Source organism: Manacus candei, unplaced genomic scaffold (assembly GCF_025592945.1).
Source record: "Manacus candei isolate 608988 ecotype Guabito, Panama unplaced genomic scaffold, ASM2559294v1 h1tg000009l, whole genome shotgun sequence".
Taxonomy (NCBI): Eukaryota; Metazoa; Chordata; class Aves; order Passeriformes; family Pipridae; genus Manacus; species Manacus candei.
This window is the reverse complement of record NW_026138057.1, coordinates 128,024-143,836: the sequence shown is the minus strand read 5'-3', so window position 1 is coordinate 143,836 and position 15,813 is coordinate 128,024. Positions and strand designations below refer to the sequence as shown.

At 38.7% G+C, this 15,813-nt stretch overlaps 1 protein-coding gene across 2 annotated transcripts in view; it reads right to left on the bottom strand.

Moving 5' to 3' along the window:
- Positions 1-15,813, bottom strand: part of ZDHHC13 (zinc finger DHHC-type palmitoyltransferase 13) — a 26,879-nt gene extending 11,066 nt beyond the window's left edge. For both annotated transcript variants that reach the window (XR_007902715.1, XM_051777251.1), the window contains exons 1-16: positions 15,679-15,813; positions 14,922-15,055; positions 14,286-14,408; positions 13,745-13,822; positions 13,128-13,272; positions 11,777-11,841; positions 11,054-11,216; positions 10,141-10,266; positions 9,662-9,795; positions 8,781-8,881; positions 6,293-6,417; positions 5,520-5,582; positions 5,047-5,140; positions 3,579-3,662; positions 2,047-2,204; positions 630-727 (exon numbers count right to left, since the gene is read on the bottom strand). Coding sequence is in view for 1 of the 2 variants with exons in the window: in XM_051777251.1 (XP_051633211.1) it covers positions 630-727; positions 2,047-2,204; positions 3,579-3,662; positions 5,047-5,140; positions 5,520-5,582; positions 6,293-6,417; positions 8,781-8,881; positions 9,662-9,795; positions 10,141-10,266; positions 11,054-11,216; positions 11,777-11,841; positions 13,128-13,272; positions 13,745-13,822; positions 14,286-14,408; positions 14,922-15,055; positions 15,679-15,699 (1,712 nt within the window). In the remaining variant the exon portion in view is untranslated. The remainder of the gene's footprint in view (positions 1-629; positions 728-2,046; positions 2,205-3,578; positions 3,663-5,046; positions 5,141-5,519; positions 5,583-6,292; positions 6,418-8,780; positions 8,882-9,661; positions 9,796-10,140; positions 10,267-11,053; positions 11,217-11,776; positions 11,842-13,127; positions 13,273-13,744; positions 13,823-14,285; positions 14,409-14,921; positions 15,056-15,678) is intronic.

The following is a 15,813-nucleotide window of genomic DNA, read 5'->3' as shown; positions in this document are numbered from 1 at the left end:
AAACTACACATTCACCACAAGACAGTACTTCAGATATAAACTTGTCAGTTTTAAAATTGTGGAGTTGGGTTTTTTTAATTAAACAGTTCTCTATTGAGCATTATTCCTTTGCTGAACTTTTACAACCTGTTTTACGTTAACAAATGAGAGTAGATGAAGTTGAACTCAACTGTTTAAAAGTTAGTCCTTAGTAAGATCCCATCTGTTAACACACAAGGAAACAAAGAAACAGGGAAACCTTGGTACCAATTTCTCTAAATACTACAAGAGAAGTTGTAAAGGGGCCAGTTCATGTGTTAGTTCTCTTTCTGATCCTACACAACAGACAGAGAGACTGATGAACAAATTAAAGGACAGCTCCCCCTCACTCCAAAATAGTGTCTACTGATTAGTGCTATGGACTGATTTTGGCACATCTTTTTCCTGTGCACACAGTCATGCACAAAAAAACCCACAGGTCTTGTGCTGGTTGTTTGTTTCCTAGAGAAAAGGAAGTTCCCAGTAAGGAAAACAAAGTCCACTTCCTCCTCTTAGCACAACTCTTAACAGGCATGACCAGCACATCATATTTTTGCATTTATAAAGCAGTGAAGCAAATCACTTCAAATACTCTGTTAATCAATACCCACTTGTATGGAGTTCTCCTGAGTGAAACAGGATGCTTAGAAGATTTTCTCTGTATCAGGAGATTCATTCTTTCATGAGAGGTCAGCCCCAAGAATGCAATCTTAGTGAAAGGAAAATGTAAGTAATGGTTACAACATGAACACCACAAATCAAAATTCTGGTGATGCAAAAAGATACTAATGAGAAAGGAGGTTGGCCATATCTAACTAATAACTAACCTCTGCTATAACTGATGACTGAGAAGTATGTTTTTAAATGTCACTTAGGCTAAAACAGAGCCCAGCAAGCTGTAACATGAATGCTTCCACTGACAAGGCAAGCTTAATTGGGTTGTCTATAAAGACTGCACTTCCACACATGTCTGCAGAAGTCTAAGATCCATCACAGCTAGGTACCAATCTCCTCAGATTTTGTCTATATTCTACCACACAAAAGGCAGAAAAAGATCCCGTGAAAAAAGGCCAAAATACTTGAGTAAAAAAGAAGTGCATATTAGAGATTCAACAATAACTTTTCCCTTTTCTTGACTCTGTGTTTTCTTTCACTGAGTTTCAACAATGAACTTAGATTTCTTTTCTGCATTTTTCCTTACCTATTCCATTTTTAAATTTTTTAATCAACACGAATCTTATAAACCCTCATAAATGGCTGCAAGGGACCTTCACCGAAGGACACACTAAATATCACAAAGCAGTACATTTGGAAATGACTGTGTAGGAAACACAGTAGTTAACTGTAAACATCCTTCCTAGATCCTGTTTTTTTTCCCCTAGCACAATATCTCAGTGACTTGGATACTGCAGGAATCTAGCAGTACACATTTCAATTGTGGAGTTGGTTTTTTTTTTATTAAACAAGATGTAAGACAAGTCTTTAGCTCAGTGTGCTTAACACATATTTCAGTGACATCTTTCCTAAAAGCTGCTAAATGAGCTGTTTCCCAGATGTTTTAGGACAGCTTTTCTTTCTTTGCATAGCCAAGCTCTCTCTGAGAAAAACATAAACAAGAAATTTGACAAGATAAAATCCAGGTTATGTACTTTTATTGTTGCAATGTGTCTAATGACACACTGTTGAGCTCTGCCACTGAATTTTAAACTCAGGACTAATTGTGCTATTGAACTTTCGTGTCATTTTTGGGGCACTAATACCGGTTCTATTTGTCAAATACATTTGTTTTCTTTAAATACTTTTTATAGGTTTGGAATTTTTGATGAGTAGTAAACCCAGAACTCAGCTGTAGGAATGATCTGCAGACTGTGATCCTGCTTTTAACAGGGTGCATTGAAGTACTGCCCTGAGATTTAAGAGAAGCTCCTTGCTGTGACAGAAGCCAGGCAAGGAAAGCAGACACAAGGTTTTCATGGGAGCAAATCATCTGGGGAAAAGTTCTGAGCATAAACTGAGGGAAAATAGTACCTGATAAAGCTGAACAGTGAGCCACAAGGAGGCCCAAACAGTGTGGAAACAGGCAACTGCAGAGATGTAGGAAACCCAGGGAGAGCAGTACATGACCTGTGTGAAGTATGTCCATGCTCCATCCTGGTGGTAACTTGTTGGACAATGGTTGGACCAATCTGAGAAGACATACAACCAGTTAACTATGTTTTTAAGCCCTTAAGAACTGAACAAGGATTATTTGCACAAAATGAATATTACATAGCAACGGGCTCTAGAAATACCGTGTTTAATGTATCCCATTCCCACTTAAAAGCACCCACATAGATACATGACTGCTTGTTATTCTGGCTGCATAATCTTTACATTCTGAGTTCATAATCCACAGAAAGAACATTCAAGGCACTGCCTAAGCACTTTTTACATTATATTGAAGTGTCATAATCTCCCATTGTCAAAACTTCTGGAATTTTGCTTCGTGCTTATCTGTAACTTTTAGGACAAGAATTTATCATTTCTCTTAAACACCATCATCAACAAAAGGAGACTTGATGGTGACAATTCCAAGAAAGCAGTATTCTACCACTATCAAACAGACATAAACTGGGATGTCCAATTCCTGCAAATTTCTTACAAGCTAATTAAGTCTAACACATACATATTTAATGTATTAGAAAAACCCCCGAACTACAAGGAAAGTACTCTTTTTTCTCTTCTCTGTATCAGTAGAGCAATAAAGAGGTTTTCTTCCCACATTCCTTCACATACAGGAAATGGAGAAAATAACATGCTTTTTTCATACACAAGATCCCCACCCAAACACAGGAACACTAACTCATGTTCACACAAGTGACCTGTGTCCTCCACTGCCATGGTTGGTTCATTGCACTCTATGTTGAATATTGCCTCATATCAACATAATGTGAAGCAGTATGAAATAAAATTAACTCCCTCTGCTTTTTTATTTAAAAGGTTAGTGCTGTGGTAATTCACCCTCAGGAATTACATTTTAATGTTTCTCCTCTCCCCTCTAAGAAATTTCCTAATTTTTAAAAGTAACAGTTCAGATCTGTTAATGAGATATACAGTTCTCTTCTCTTCAAAGTTATGACTACATTAAAACCAAAAAGAAATGCTTCCAGGTATTCAATACAGATATTTCCAAATAACAAAATCAATAAAGCTTTTGTAATAATGTATTTACAAACTTATTTTCTATTACAGTAAAGGGCATCCAGCTTAGAACCTGTAACCTTCCTCCACATGGCTTCTCTATTTCACCTCTAACAAAAATTCTTCCTGCTATTTCATTTTCCAATGGACATCCCACTAGAGTTGTATCTTATTATGTTTGTGTTGAGCAAGAACTATGATATTTGAGCAAAGACTCAGACATGATGTATTGTCACTTATTTACACAATAATGCCACTGCTGAAATATGGCATCACTTGTGCAGGTACAGTTACACTTGCTGGAAACAAAATGCTGAAAAATAAAGACCAGACACACCTGTACTTGAAAAGTAAAGTAAAATAAATTCATGGATACATACACAGAAGAGTTCCATAGAGCAGCCAGACACCTGTCATTGTTAGGAAAGTCAGGAACAACAGGTAATAACAATGGTTCCCAATACCTGAAATTAAGGCAAGGAAAAAAATAAAAAAAAAAAAGTTTGACAATTCAAAATTCAGCAGTATTTGCATTTCCCCTGAAGTTAAATAGGAATAAAAAGCAAGTCAAAACCATTTCTTGTTATTACCTCTGCCATCCACAAGAGAGCTTGACAAGGTTGATCTCTCTCTCAACTTTCTCCAGTAAGCCACTCCAATTTATACAATAGAATTAGTTTTGATAAAGTCAACCAGGATTTGTGTCTTCTTCAGAGCATGCCTTCAGCTGTTTTAGCTAGATGAGGATTAATTATGCAACCACAACTCTCCTCCATGCACAGTAAAATTGTCTCATATTGCTGAAAAGTCTATTCAATTTGATTGTTTGACCTCGTGTGCTTCAAAATTGCAAACATACACAAAACCACCCCAGACCTCTGTCAGAGAAACTGTTACATGAAGATATAAAAATATCTTTATTTAAATTACAATCATATCGCTCAGAGCCTCCAGACAATGCATCAGAAGGATGTCCTACCACCTTGTAAATGGCAAACACCATAAAAATATTTCCAAGGATTTAATATTACAAAAAAAAGCTACTAAAAAAAAAAAAAGCTAAAAATATATTGTTACAGATGAAAAGGTCTGACCTTAATATCTTGAGCATCACCAGTAATGAGCCAGGAAGGAAGAAAGAGGGCAAGAGGAAAGAACACAAGAGCATGAATAACGCCCTGCTGGGTTATCTCAGGGGTCCAGCTGCTCCTCTCACAACTGTCTCTAACAGTGAAGGAGGCAATGGAAGGTTGGGAGGACACCCAAGCCTGGCCAATTTCTGGAGTTCACCCTCCTCATCCACAGCTACTGCTTTAAAATGTCAGTGTGCGCACACTTGGCTAGTTCTTTCAGTATCTACTTTTGCACACATTGTCCAAAAAGTCAGTCTAACCCCTTTCTGAACCTCCTGACTCTGTCTGTATCTGCAAACCCTTACAGCAGCAAGCTCCAAAATTTCACTGCCTGCCATGTAAAGACAGGACTAATTTTAAATCCCTAGTTTTAGTATGATGTGCTTGTTGAGTAAGAGTTCTGCATTCACTTTAGCCACCATCTTCATATTTTTTCTCTTTCTTTCTTAACATCTCAATCATATCCCCTGTTCCTTCTTCTTTCAAAAGAAAGAGTTCCAGACTTTGTGGTTTTTATTCTTATGGTGACTACTCTATCCCTTTAATAGACTTTCTCTCATCTAACTAATTTCCCTCTGGCACCTACCAGAGCCCTTCAGTATCAACTGCATATTCTTGTGTCATGTGAGCTCTCTCTCTTTAAGGAGATAAATGTTACTTCTGCAACTTTTAAAACATGTGGCATTTGCAAATTTGATAAAACACACACTCTCACCTATGCACTGGCCAGTCCACAGAGAATGCTGGTCGTATCTGGCTACACATGCTTGGCAAGCAAGGCAATGCACAGATCTCAAAGGCTTCCTTACCTAGTTGAGGATGAAGGAAAAGAATACACTCATAGCAGAAGCATCTGTTTTGCTCAAAGTTTAAAGCATCATCTTATAGGTTGGGCACATTTTGCACAATTACTGTGTAACAGACCTCACAACAGAACATAGATGAGAGCCATACATCTTAAATTTACATTAAAAAAGAGATGGAAACAGTTGTGGGTTTTTTTTAAGATTACAGTCCAATCATCTCATATCATCTCTTGTCACTGTAAAAGATATAAAGAAATCCAAACAATACAGAAAAAAAGCCTTGTGTAACATTCAAATGACAATCAGAGAGGAAAATGCTTTTTACAGCAGCACTGAGTATAATGCAGGTTCCCAAAAAAAAAAATACCAAAGGCCCACTTACGAGACACGATGTGCAGAATGTTCTGAAGTCCAAGCAACCTGCTTCTGCAAGACCTACAATGTTCTGAAAGACAAAGTATTTTGGGCTTGCATTTGGATCACATTTTCATAGGTGCTGTGAAGCTTTTTACATTGTGACTTTTGCCATTTTTAAGTATTTTGAGTGCCAAGCACTGACAGAACTTCCTATTTAAAAAGGTCCACAAGAAAACACAAACCAGTAAAAATTAATGCAGCTTCACCAATACAAGATTACACAGAAAAGTATCTCTATGTTGCCAAAATTAATAAATAATGTGAACTAAATATTCTTTAAAGTGAGATGGTGTTTACATATAAGACAACTCTCATACAGTCAGCCAGACTTCAGGGAGATGAGGAGAGGTATGACTTATTCACACTGCTCTCCTACAGTTCTCCATGCTCATCTCTCTTTTTAGCCACAAACAACTGGAGCAGAAACCATACAGAATTTCCATTTTTAAGTGAAGTTCTATGTGAATTTATATCAGAGATAACATCAGCAGGTCTGTAAGATGTTTGGCCAAGCTCATACTTCAATGAAAAAAGATAGAGGCACAGAAATCGTAGCAGGATGATGAAGATAAGGAAACAAGCAGTAGGAGGAGAAATTATCTCGCTAAAAACTCTTAAAGGAAGAATATTGCACTGCTCTCAAGTTTACCAAAGCTGCACATAATGCCAAACAAATCAACCAGAAGTACATACATACTGCACCAAGTTACAGCCCTTCCATTTGCCAAAATCACCTACCTCTTTTCTTTCTTCTTCTGAAGTCTTTATATATCCAGGATCAGTACTCCAAGTTTTATAGAAATAATAAAGAAGACCCATCATGCTGAACATGACAGTGATTTCAAGAATTATATTTGTTATATGTAATTGTCAGGTTAAGGAATATATTCTTATACCACGTATCACCACTCTTTGTCAAACAAACAAAATATTCTAAAATTAGTTTATGTTATTTTACAAGCAACACGCAAAAAAGAAAAAAATTATCTTCACCCTTATAGCTGGATCTTCTCTGTCCTTCAGAGGCCATCATATCAGAGAAGTTGAGTATCTGTCCAGTTTGAGTGCTGGAGAAGATTTTTACAACTGTATAAATTTAAATCACAATATGGTTCCCTGTCATCCTCCCTACCAGAGTGCAGACTTTTGCCTTTCAATGTTCAACAGATACAAAATGAATTTGATTTCTTTTTTCCCTCCGAAGCTTCTCTATTTTATTTAAACAACTAGTCAGACATGCAGAGTTATAAAGCTTCCAGCAGCTTTGAGATTTGTTTGACTGCTGCACACACCCCTAAGTCATCAAACACTCAGTCTTACCTTCTGTTCATTTCAGCCAAAAGCAGTTAAATATACTCAGTCAGAAGAATGTAATAAAGCCATCCTGAAACTATTTTTGTCACTCAAAAAAACCCAAGCACACACTGCTAAATACTTCTGAAGGACATTAGGAACATAACTTTTATTCTATGGACTACAACCATCAGGCAAAAGGGGGAGAAAAACATGCCAAGATTAACTGTCTCTATACAGCAACAGGGGAACGTGGAGTGGGACAAGTTTCTTACCAATTAAATTCATGCACCCAGCTTGAGAGCTCGGGCTGCTAAGAACAGTCCCTGATGCTCCCAAGGAGCAGGCAGAGAGCCCAAGCCTGAAAAGCATCTCCAGTGACCCCTGTCACTCTACAAACTGTACTGCAAATAGCCCTTAAAAATCCAGCGCTGCAACCTCCAGGTTGCTTTGTCTTATGAACTAATGCCACTGCAAACAGTTCTAATTAAAATCAAGACGATAAATTATGAAATATTGGCACCATATATTACCAGCTGCTTGTTACAATGCAGGGTGCAGTTGCAGAAGTCAAATGATGGCACATTTCTTGTGGATACTGCTGGTCTATTTGCATTGCTATTGGTTTTTTGGAGCTGATTGAAATTCTGGATTTTCATTCAGTCCAGAGGAACAGTTTGACAGACAAATACAGGTAACTAAAATCCTGAAAACGTTTATAATACTCAGATCTGTGACCAGTTTCAGAAGGAAAACACATTAACAAGAAAAAGGGTTGGATAGTGAAATGGAAAACTGTCCACTGACCCACCTCACCAAGCCATGGTTAGACCTTCAAGGACACTGCTGTGCTTACTATCTTCAGCAAAGTGCCTGACTCAAATCCCTATCACTGGAATTATTTTTTTCCCCTTTTCATTTAGATGACACCAAGAAAACCTTAAAACTTCACAACAGAGCACTGAGTAACACAATTTTCATTTAGACAACCATGTGTGTATCCCCAGCAGGAATATACTTGATCAGTTCATCGAAGTTAATCCTGGTAATTCTATTATGGACATCTTAACTGGGAACAGTACAAAAGAAAATGCCATTTAAAGGCTGAACTAAAAATTAATTAAAACTGTGTAGCAATATATTATAGCTGGTTTAGTAAAACATTATTTACAGTTCTAAGTATCTTCCTAAATGCCTTCCCACAAAACTTTACCAATAAGTACATGTCCCCCGTGTAACAAAAGAGCAAGGCACTGAAAAGAGTGCAAACTACTAAAATGTTTTTGTACTCAACAGTGAAAAGCCTCTTCAGAGAAAGCAAATGAGAGGTAGAAATGAATCCACTGTATACTAAGGATTCAGAGTGAATAAAGACAAACAGGAGACTGGATGATCTATTTTACAGGAACACAAAGAAATTTGATCCTTTTTGGGGGTGTGTGTGGAGGGTGTTGTTTTTAAAGGCAGAAGCATGAACACCACTGTCAAATCCTTGTCATTTTAGAAAGACCAGTTGCTTTTAAAATTATTATTAATGCATGTGTTATCCAGTTATACCACATGCCAAAATACATACTGTATGAGAGGCTCAATGAGGAAGATTAAGAAGTCACATGGAGATGCTAACAGAAACAACTGGATTTATAACTGACATCTTCATTTTGATTTTCCAATAACATATGAAATAGTTCAGATTATAAAAAAACCAAAAATCTGCTAAAGACAAAAGAAGGTACACATTCTTAATCCATATATAACTTTAAATTAAAGTCGAAGTTACTCTGTCCCTCTCCAATGGAAGTAAACCAATCTTACCAGACATTAACAGTCACGTGGAATTATCTGGAACTGCTCATTAGTTTGCATGACCAGGTTTAGATTTACAAGGAACTACAGGGACAGTTCTATTGCATTTCCTCAGTATAAAGGATATCGGGCAGGAACCAGAAAAACCAGGTCATGGACATCCAAAAAACTGAACTTAGCAGAAATGCTGTGGGAAGATACCTTAGATTCTTGAGCCCCACGAGTTGCCTGAAAGAATATTAAAATAAAAAAAATAATATTTTTCAAAATATATTTAAAACACAAGTCCATAGAATATAAATCATCTGGTTTGTTATTGTAAAAACTTCACGCACGTGGTATATTTCAAGTCTCTCAAAGCAATCAAGAACTGTCACTCAAAAGGATTCTTTATCCAGACGGACAGGGGGTTATCAACGCAAAACCAGACCTACTAAGTGCTCTGTTCCAGCCTAATATTATATATGAGAAGTGTTGTAGCACTGGGGGAGAAGTACAGTCTCTGTCTACTTGCACACAGACAGCTTTGCCACATCAATGAATACTGACTGTTGCAGGAACTGTTGGAGAAAGCAGGAAAAGTACAAACCAGCTCAGGATAACACTGGGAGCTCTGGGGAGGCAGAAGGAGAGGGAATGGCTCACTAAAACCTATTCTCTGCCAAAATATAGCAGGAAAAGGTTGTGATAAAACACATTTCTGAGCACTGTGAATAGACATCTCAGTGTCTGCCAGATGCAAACCATCAATAACACTCTTTAACATTAAAATTAGCTAACAGACTGGGGTTTTTTAATCTTTCCGTGACAGGAAACTACTACTGTGTACACCTAAAGACATTCAATTTCTATGGTCATTCATTCTAAAAAGTACATATATTTAGATTCTTCACACACTCCGCAACCGTTTTTCGGGACGTATCTTCTAAGCTATGTGAAACTAAAGTTTGAAAATATATCATGTCTCTGACAATTAAATACACATACAGAGAGAAAAAAGCCACAAACCTGACAAACAGTGTCATTCCAAATAGCAGGCAGAGAAGCAAACATCCTTTCAAAAGCCAAGAATCAGAACTTAAGTTCACGACGTATCCTATGGCCCACATGAATGTCAAGGAAGATGCCAACATCAGGAAGAGCTGTTAAAATTATTATTGTGAAAATATTCAAGTTATTGTTTTATTGTTATTGTATTATTGTTAAAGTATTCAATCAGACTTACTTAAAAGTGTTCACTTCATGTAATAACAGATGCTGAAAGACTCAAGATAGAGAAGACAAGGTGACACATCAAAAGCAGAGGAGGAGGAATGACACAAAAAAACCCCACTCGAAACACTGCTATGTGCTTTTAAAGAATATTTTTTGTGCATCCAATTTCAGAAATCTCAGAAGTTGCTTGTTAGAATAGAGTTAATTTGCGTATCACTCTAAACACAGCATGTTGTAGTTTTATTTCCATTAGTTATCACTTGGGAAATTACCTCATATTTCTCTACTATTTTCAGCAACCTGTTATTTTTCCTGCTTCTCATTCTTCCTTCCTCTTTCATCATATAAACCATGAAGTGATTCTGACTTTGATAAGCAAGGTCAAGCGGTGTCTCTCCCTTTAAGAACAGAAGTAGTTATTTATTTATGCACTTAACACATAAATACTTTCCTTTTTAACAGAAGCAAGAAATTAATATAGTTAAAACAAGAATAACTGGGCAGTTACTTCCCAGTCCCACCTCCCCCCTCTTATTCTTTAAGGCAAAGTAAGCTAAACTCAGGGTTTTAATATGCTTAATTCAGTGCTTTGCAATTCTGAAAACTGACACTGGCAAACAGATTGCACCCATTTGAGTTATCTGCTGGACTGCCTCCAGTAACATATTTACATAGTCATGAGAATTGATACTTTCAACATTTATACTTCTCACTATCAGTTTTTACAAATATTAAGAGGAAGACTTTCATATGTGACCAACTCAGGCATTGCCAAACACTAGCTTCCACATGTATTTTGAAGTCTTTGTGAGTCTGACTGGACACTAAGGAACTGCTACTTTTTAAAATCTGCCAAAGGTCATCAGTCTCCATGACAACGTTCTGAAGTAGAAAGCAGCCAAATCAAGAAATGAAGAAACGAAACAAACCCCCAAGAAAATGAAAGGATGCTGAGGGAACACAAGGCTTGGCTGTTCATTAAAGAAATGTTGCAAAGAACCCCTGCATTCTTTGAGTCACACCTCAAGGAAGGCGCTAAGTCCTTTCCGCGAAGTCTAAGAACATCTGCTCTTAGCCACCTCCTGCTGCAGCTGACATCCAATGTGAAGAGGGCTCAGATTTTTCTTTACATTTATTTTACACATTTATGCCACATGGGATGAAATATCATGAAAGAAATTATACCTTGACATTTTTTATGTCGAGGCTGGCACCAGCTTCCAGCAACAGATCCACTGCACTGATATTTCCCGATGATATTGCCCAGTGCAGTGCAGTATTCTTTTGAACATTGTCTACAGCATTGAGAGAGGGGTTAAACTTTAAGAGAAACCTCGTGGGTTCCGGTCTAGATGAAAATAAAGTATAACAGTTAACGAACAGAAGAGAATCTAAGCTGGAAATGAAACTTTTGAACGCCCTATAAAAAAATCAGTAAACCAACAGGAGATATGCAACACCTCGTCTCAGAACAAGTTCATCAACAAGAGTTCCAAGTTTAGAATTCAGGACCCACCTTGAAGGTTTTGCTCCAGATTATGTAATTTTACCTTTTTAACAAATATGAGGTCTATAACACAGATTGTATCTTCTACAACGCCATGTGTAAGCTTATATCTCCACATTTAATTTGTTCTAAATGCATTTCACCATTTATTTTCATTTTGGGGAAAGCACAGTACGGCTGCAGATGATTCAGCCACAAACCTAAACTTCTTCTGGAAATTCTTTTGACTTTGCTATATCCAACGAGCTACTTCCTAACTCCTGATCTCTGAAATACTGGATATTTTAGTACAAATGACAGTGAAAGGAATGCCAGTTGAAAAAAAGAACCGTAAGAAAAAATTCGCCTCTCTGCTTCTTGGGTACAATAAAATAGACCCTTCTCAGTTATTCACTACTTACCCAATGGCTTTTTGTGCTGTTAACATTAAAGGTGTTTGTCCATTGAAGTCTGTTGTGTCTATGTTCTAAGAATAAGAAAAAAACAACAAGCAAGTGATTATCAGTAATTTCAGGAAACAGTGAGGTGGTCAGATTTGGAGCTATACAACTGGTTTAGCTTCACGAATGAAAAGAAAATGGAAAGAAACCAAATTACATAAGCCAAGAAGCCAACACTTCTTTAAACATTTTTCTTCCCTCTACAAGTCTTGCATGTCGTTCCTTCCAGAATATTCTGAGTTTCTGCTAAGGACACTTTTAAGGGAGAGTCTCCACAAAGGATATTTCCAAGTGAATCATGTTAACCATCTTCCTTGTGTAAACAGAATACATAACAGAATGTCCAAGTACATAAAACAGGTTTATTAAAACAAGAAAAGATTGGTTGGTTACGTATCTCAAAACATAAACACTTCACTTGTATTACCTAATTTTCTTCCTTCTTAACAATGAAGGTTTCCTTGTTCCCTGCTTCCACCTATCATTACATTAGAACAGATTTACTTAAAAGAAATTATTAAATACTCGGATTTTTTCAGCTGAAGATAGGTGAACTAACAGCTTTATTAAGTCTGTGATACACATCACTATACCTACACTCCAGAAGGCATTTATTCTACCAAAGAGAACTCTATAAGAAAGAAAATAAACTTAGAAAATCTTTAAATCCTAACACTCAATGTTTCTAAGAAACAGTCTTGATCATATAAGAACTCTTCTCTCATTTTTATTAGAAAACTGTTACACTTGTCATTAATTCTGATTATTTCAGATGTAAGTTGGGAGATATCAACTACCATGGATACAATATAAAATTAAAGAAAACACAGAAATTAATAAAAATTCAGACCTAGTCTGATGATCTATTCTGCATACTTCAATTGATGGACAATTCCATGGATGACTAGTTACAACACTGTAATCAAATCATAAATACTTCATGACGTATATCCATCATATACTTTTTGTTCTCAGGTTTAAATGTTTAGTTCTTTTGTTCTCATGTGTAAATGCCAGTTGTCATTTACACAGCACCACAAATCTGCATAGCCTTAGCAATGCTCTTTAAATACTCTGAAATGTAGGTGAATCTGGACATGTGGGGATGACAGGAACAAGGAGGACTATTAAAAAAAAGTTTTTTAAATATATATTAAAAAAATCTAAGTTTATCTGAACTTATAACACAGAAAAAAAGTTATAAAACACCTGCTTTTCATGTAGAAAACAAACCAGCTAATTCTGAAAGGTATCCTACACACAGACAGCTACTCACAAGTAGAACACAACAACTGGGACATCACCAACATACCTGGCCTTTTGATATGAGGTAAGCTATGATGGGCATGTGTTGGAAGAGCACTGCTAAATGAATGCTACTGAATCCTTCCCCATCAATAAGACTGGGATCCGCTCCACATTTCAACAATAATATGACCATGGGTAGGTGTCCTTGTCTACAACGATATATGAAATGAAACTATAGAGATGATGAAAAAAATGGGTATTTTAATGAAAGCATTGCCCTAATAATTCTCACAGAGACCCCACAAAAAACCAATTTTCTTTCAGATTCTCATGCTTTTATTCAGGAAAATACTTAAGCTACAAGTTTGTATCAGGAAATTTATATTAAATATACACCTTAATAAATCAGCCTAGGGCAAACTGTTAATTTAGAATACAGTGGTTATTCTACAGTAATCTCTCCTGTAAGCAGTCATCCAAGCATCCAACTCTGGCAGAAGACTGATAGTCCAGAAGAAAGCACTGATCTTCCAATGTGAGAACTGGCACTCAGAGGAGTTATCCCAGAATAATTATTTAAGGTTATGTTTTCTCCAGACAAGCAGTGCTTTGTTCTTTGTACCACACAAAATGCTACTATAGCTTTTAATATTAACAGATTTACACTTGCAAGCAACATACCTAATGGCCCAGTGAAGGGGAGTAGAATTCAAATCTCCACCCAGCTGATCCACTATCGCACCTTTGGAAATATAATATCTGTGTAATAACAACACAATAAGATTAAGAACATAATAAGATATAATAAATATATACTAATGATAACATAGCTCTAGTAATGTGGCAGTAGCTTACAATAAAAAAAAATCACTAGAGAAGAAAATCGACAAAAGTTTTTACGGTAAAGGACACTTTTCAAGAAAATGTTTGAGAAAAAATACAGTCATTAGCAAGGTGCTTATAAAATCAGCTGTCATGTTTGTTAAACAAACCAAACCCAGGAAAATGATTTCATGTACTACATGATTTCACATATAAAGAAACCAGGCTATCTTCACATTGCAGCGACATTTCCACAAAGGTTATTGGGTTAAAGTTTGAATTTCATGCTTTTCTTCTCAAGCAGCAGGTTCCTTTGTTTTCAAGTACAAAAGCAACAAAGAGATTATAAGTAACAGTGGCAGAATACTTGTGTTACTTTCACAGGGACTCTTGAACTTACTTAACCAGCTCCTGTCTGTTGTTTATTGCTGCCCAGTGAAGAAGAGTCACATTTTCTTTGTCTGGTTGTCGAACATCATATCCTGCTTCTACCAGTTCTCTGCATCGCTCTAGCATTCCATATCTTGAATGAGAAAAAAACCCATCAATTTATTTAACATTTGTTAAATATCCTCCAGTTTGGAGACAGCCACATTCTAAAGAAAGAATAAATCTCTGTGAGCATCACCCAGCAGTTCCTACTTGCGCAAATTCCACATTGCAATCAATGGAAGTCTTGCAAAAAGAGCTGGGCTCTTAACAAACCTTCTACTTAACAAACTTGCTTGAAATGAAATACCTTTGTTTATGATGAAAACATTTACAACAGTAGCTGTAAATGATCTTCCTTCACAGAATCACAGAATATGTCGAGTTGGAAGGGACCCACAAGGATCATCGAGTCCAGCTCTTAGCCCTACACAAGGAGCATCCCCAAGAGTCAGACCATGTGCCCCAGAGCATGATTAAAACTTCTTCCACTACAGGGAGAAAATGAAACTGAAAATGTTTCCTCTGTAAGAATATCCAGACTGGCTCACATTTGAGGACACTCCCATCTATTTCACCACTTGGCACACTCAGAATGTGTACTTACTGTGTAGCCTTGACAATATCACAGGTGCTGGGGTCTTCAACAATGGGATATGGTCCTGGTAAACCTTTATCCCCGTGGGTGCTGTGATTGTTGTGCATGTGAGGTCGATGAGGTCCATGGCAATGGCCTTTACACTGTCAGTTAACAAAGTATTTATCAGCCATTATTATTTATGGGTTCTACACCACATACACAGCAGTTCTGCCACACCAGAAATCACAGTCCACGGCCTTAGGAAAGGCTTTAAACGCGCTCGGGAGCCACAGCGCCACCCACACAGCCTGAAACCACACGCGATGGAACAGAAGAGGCACAGGCAGGGCAGGACACGGGCCGCTTGTTGCCGGGAGCCCTCGCCAGACACCCCCCGGCAGCCCTGCGGGGACCGCACGGCCGTCCCGCTCCGGCCCTCGGCGGCCGCGCTCCGCACCCACCGCCCGGGCAGCGCCGGCCCCTCCACCCCGCTCCCGGCCCGGCACTGTCCCCGGGCTCCCCGCTCCCGGCCCGGCACTGTCCCCGGGCTCCCCGCTCCCGGCCCGGCACTGTCCCCGGGCTCCCCGCTCCCGGCCCGGCACTGTCCCCGGGCTCCCCGCTCCCGGCCCGGCACTGTCCCCGGGCTCCCCGCTCCCGGCCCGGCACTGTCCCCGGGCTCCCCGCTCCCGGCCCGGCACTGTCCCCGGGCTCCCCGCTCCCGGCCCGGCACTGTCCCCGGGCTCCCCGCTCCCGGCCTGGCACTGTCCCCGGGCTCCCCGCTCACCGCCGGGCCGCTGCCCGCCATCCCCGCGCCCGCCGCAGCTTCCTGCTCCCGCTTCCTGGGACGGCTCCGGGGCGGGGCCCGCGCCGGGCACACACGGCCCGGGCGGGGCGGGACCGGCGCCGTGCGGGCGAGTGC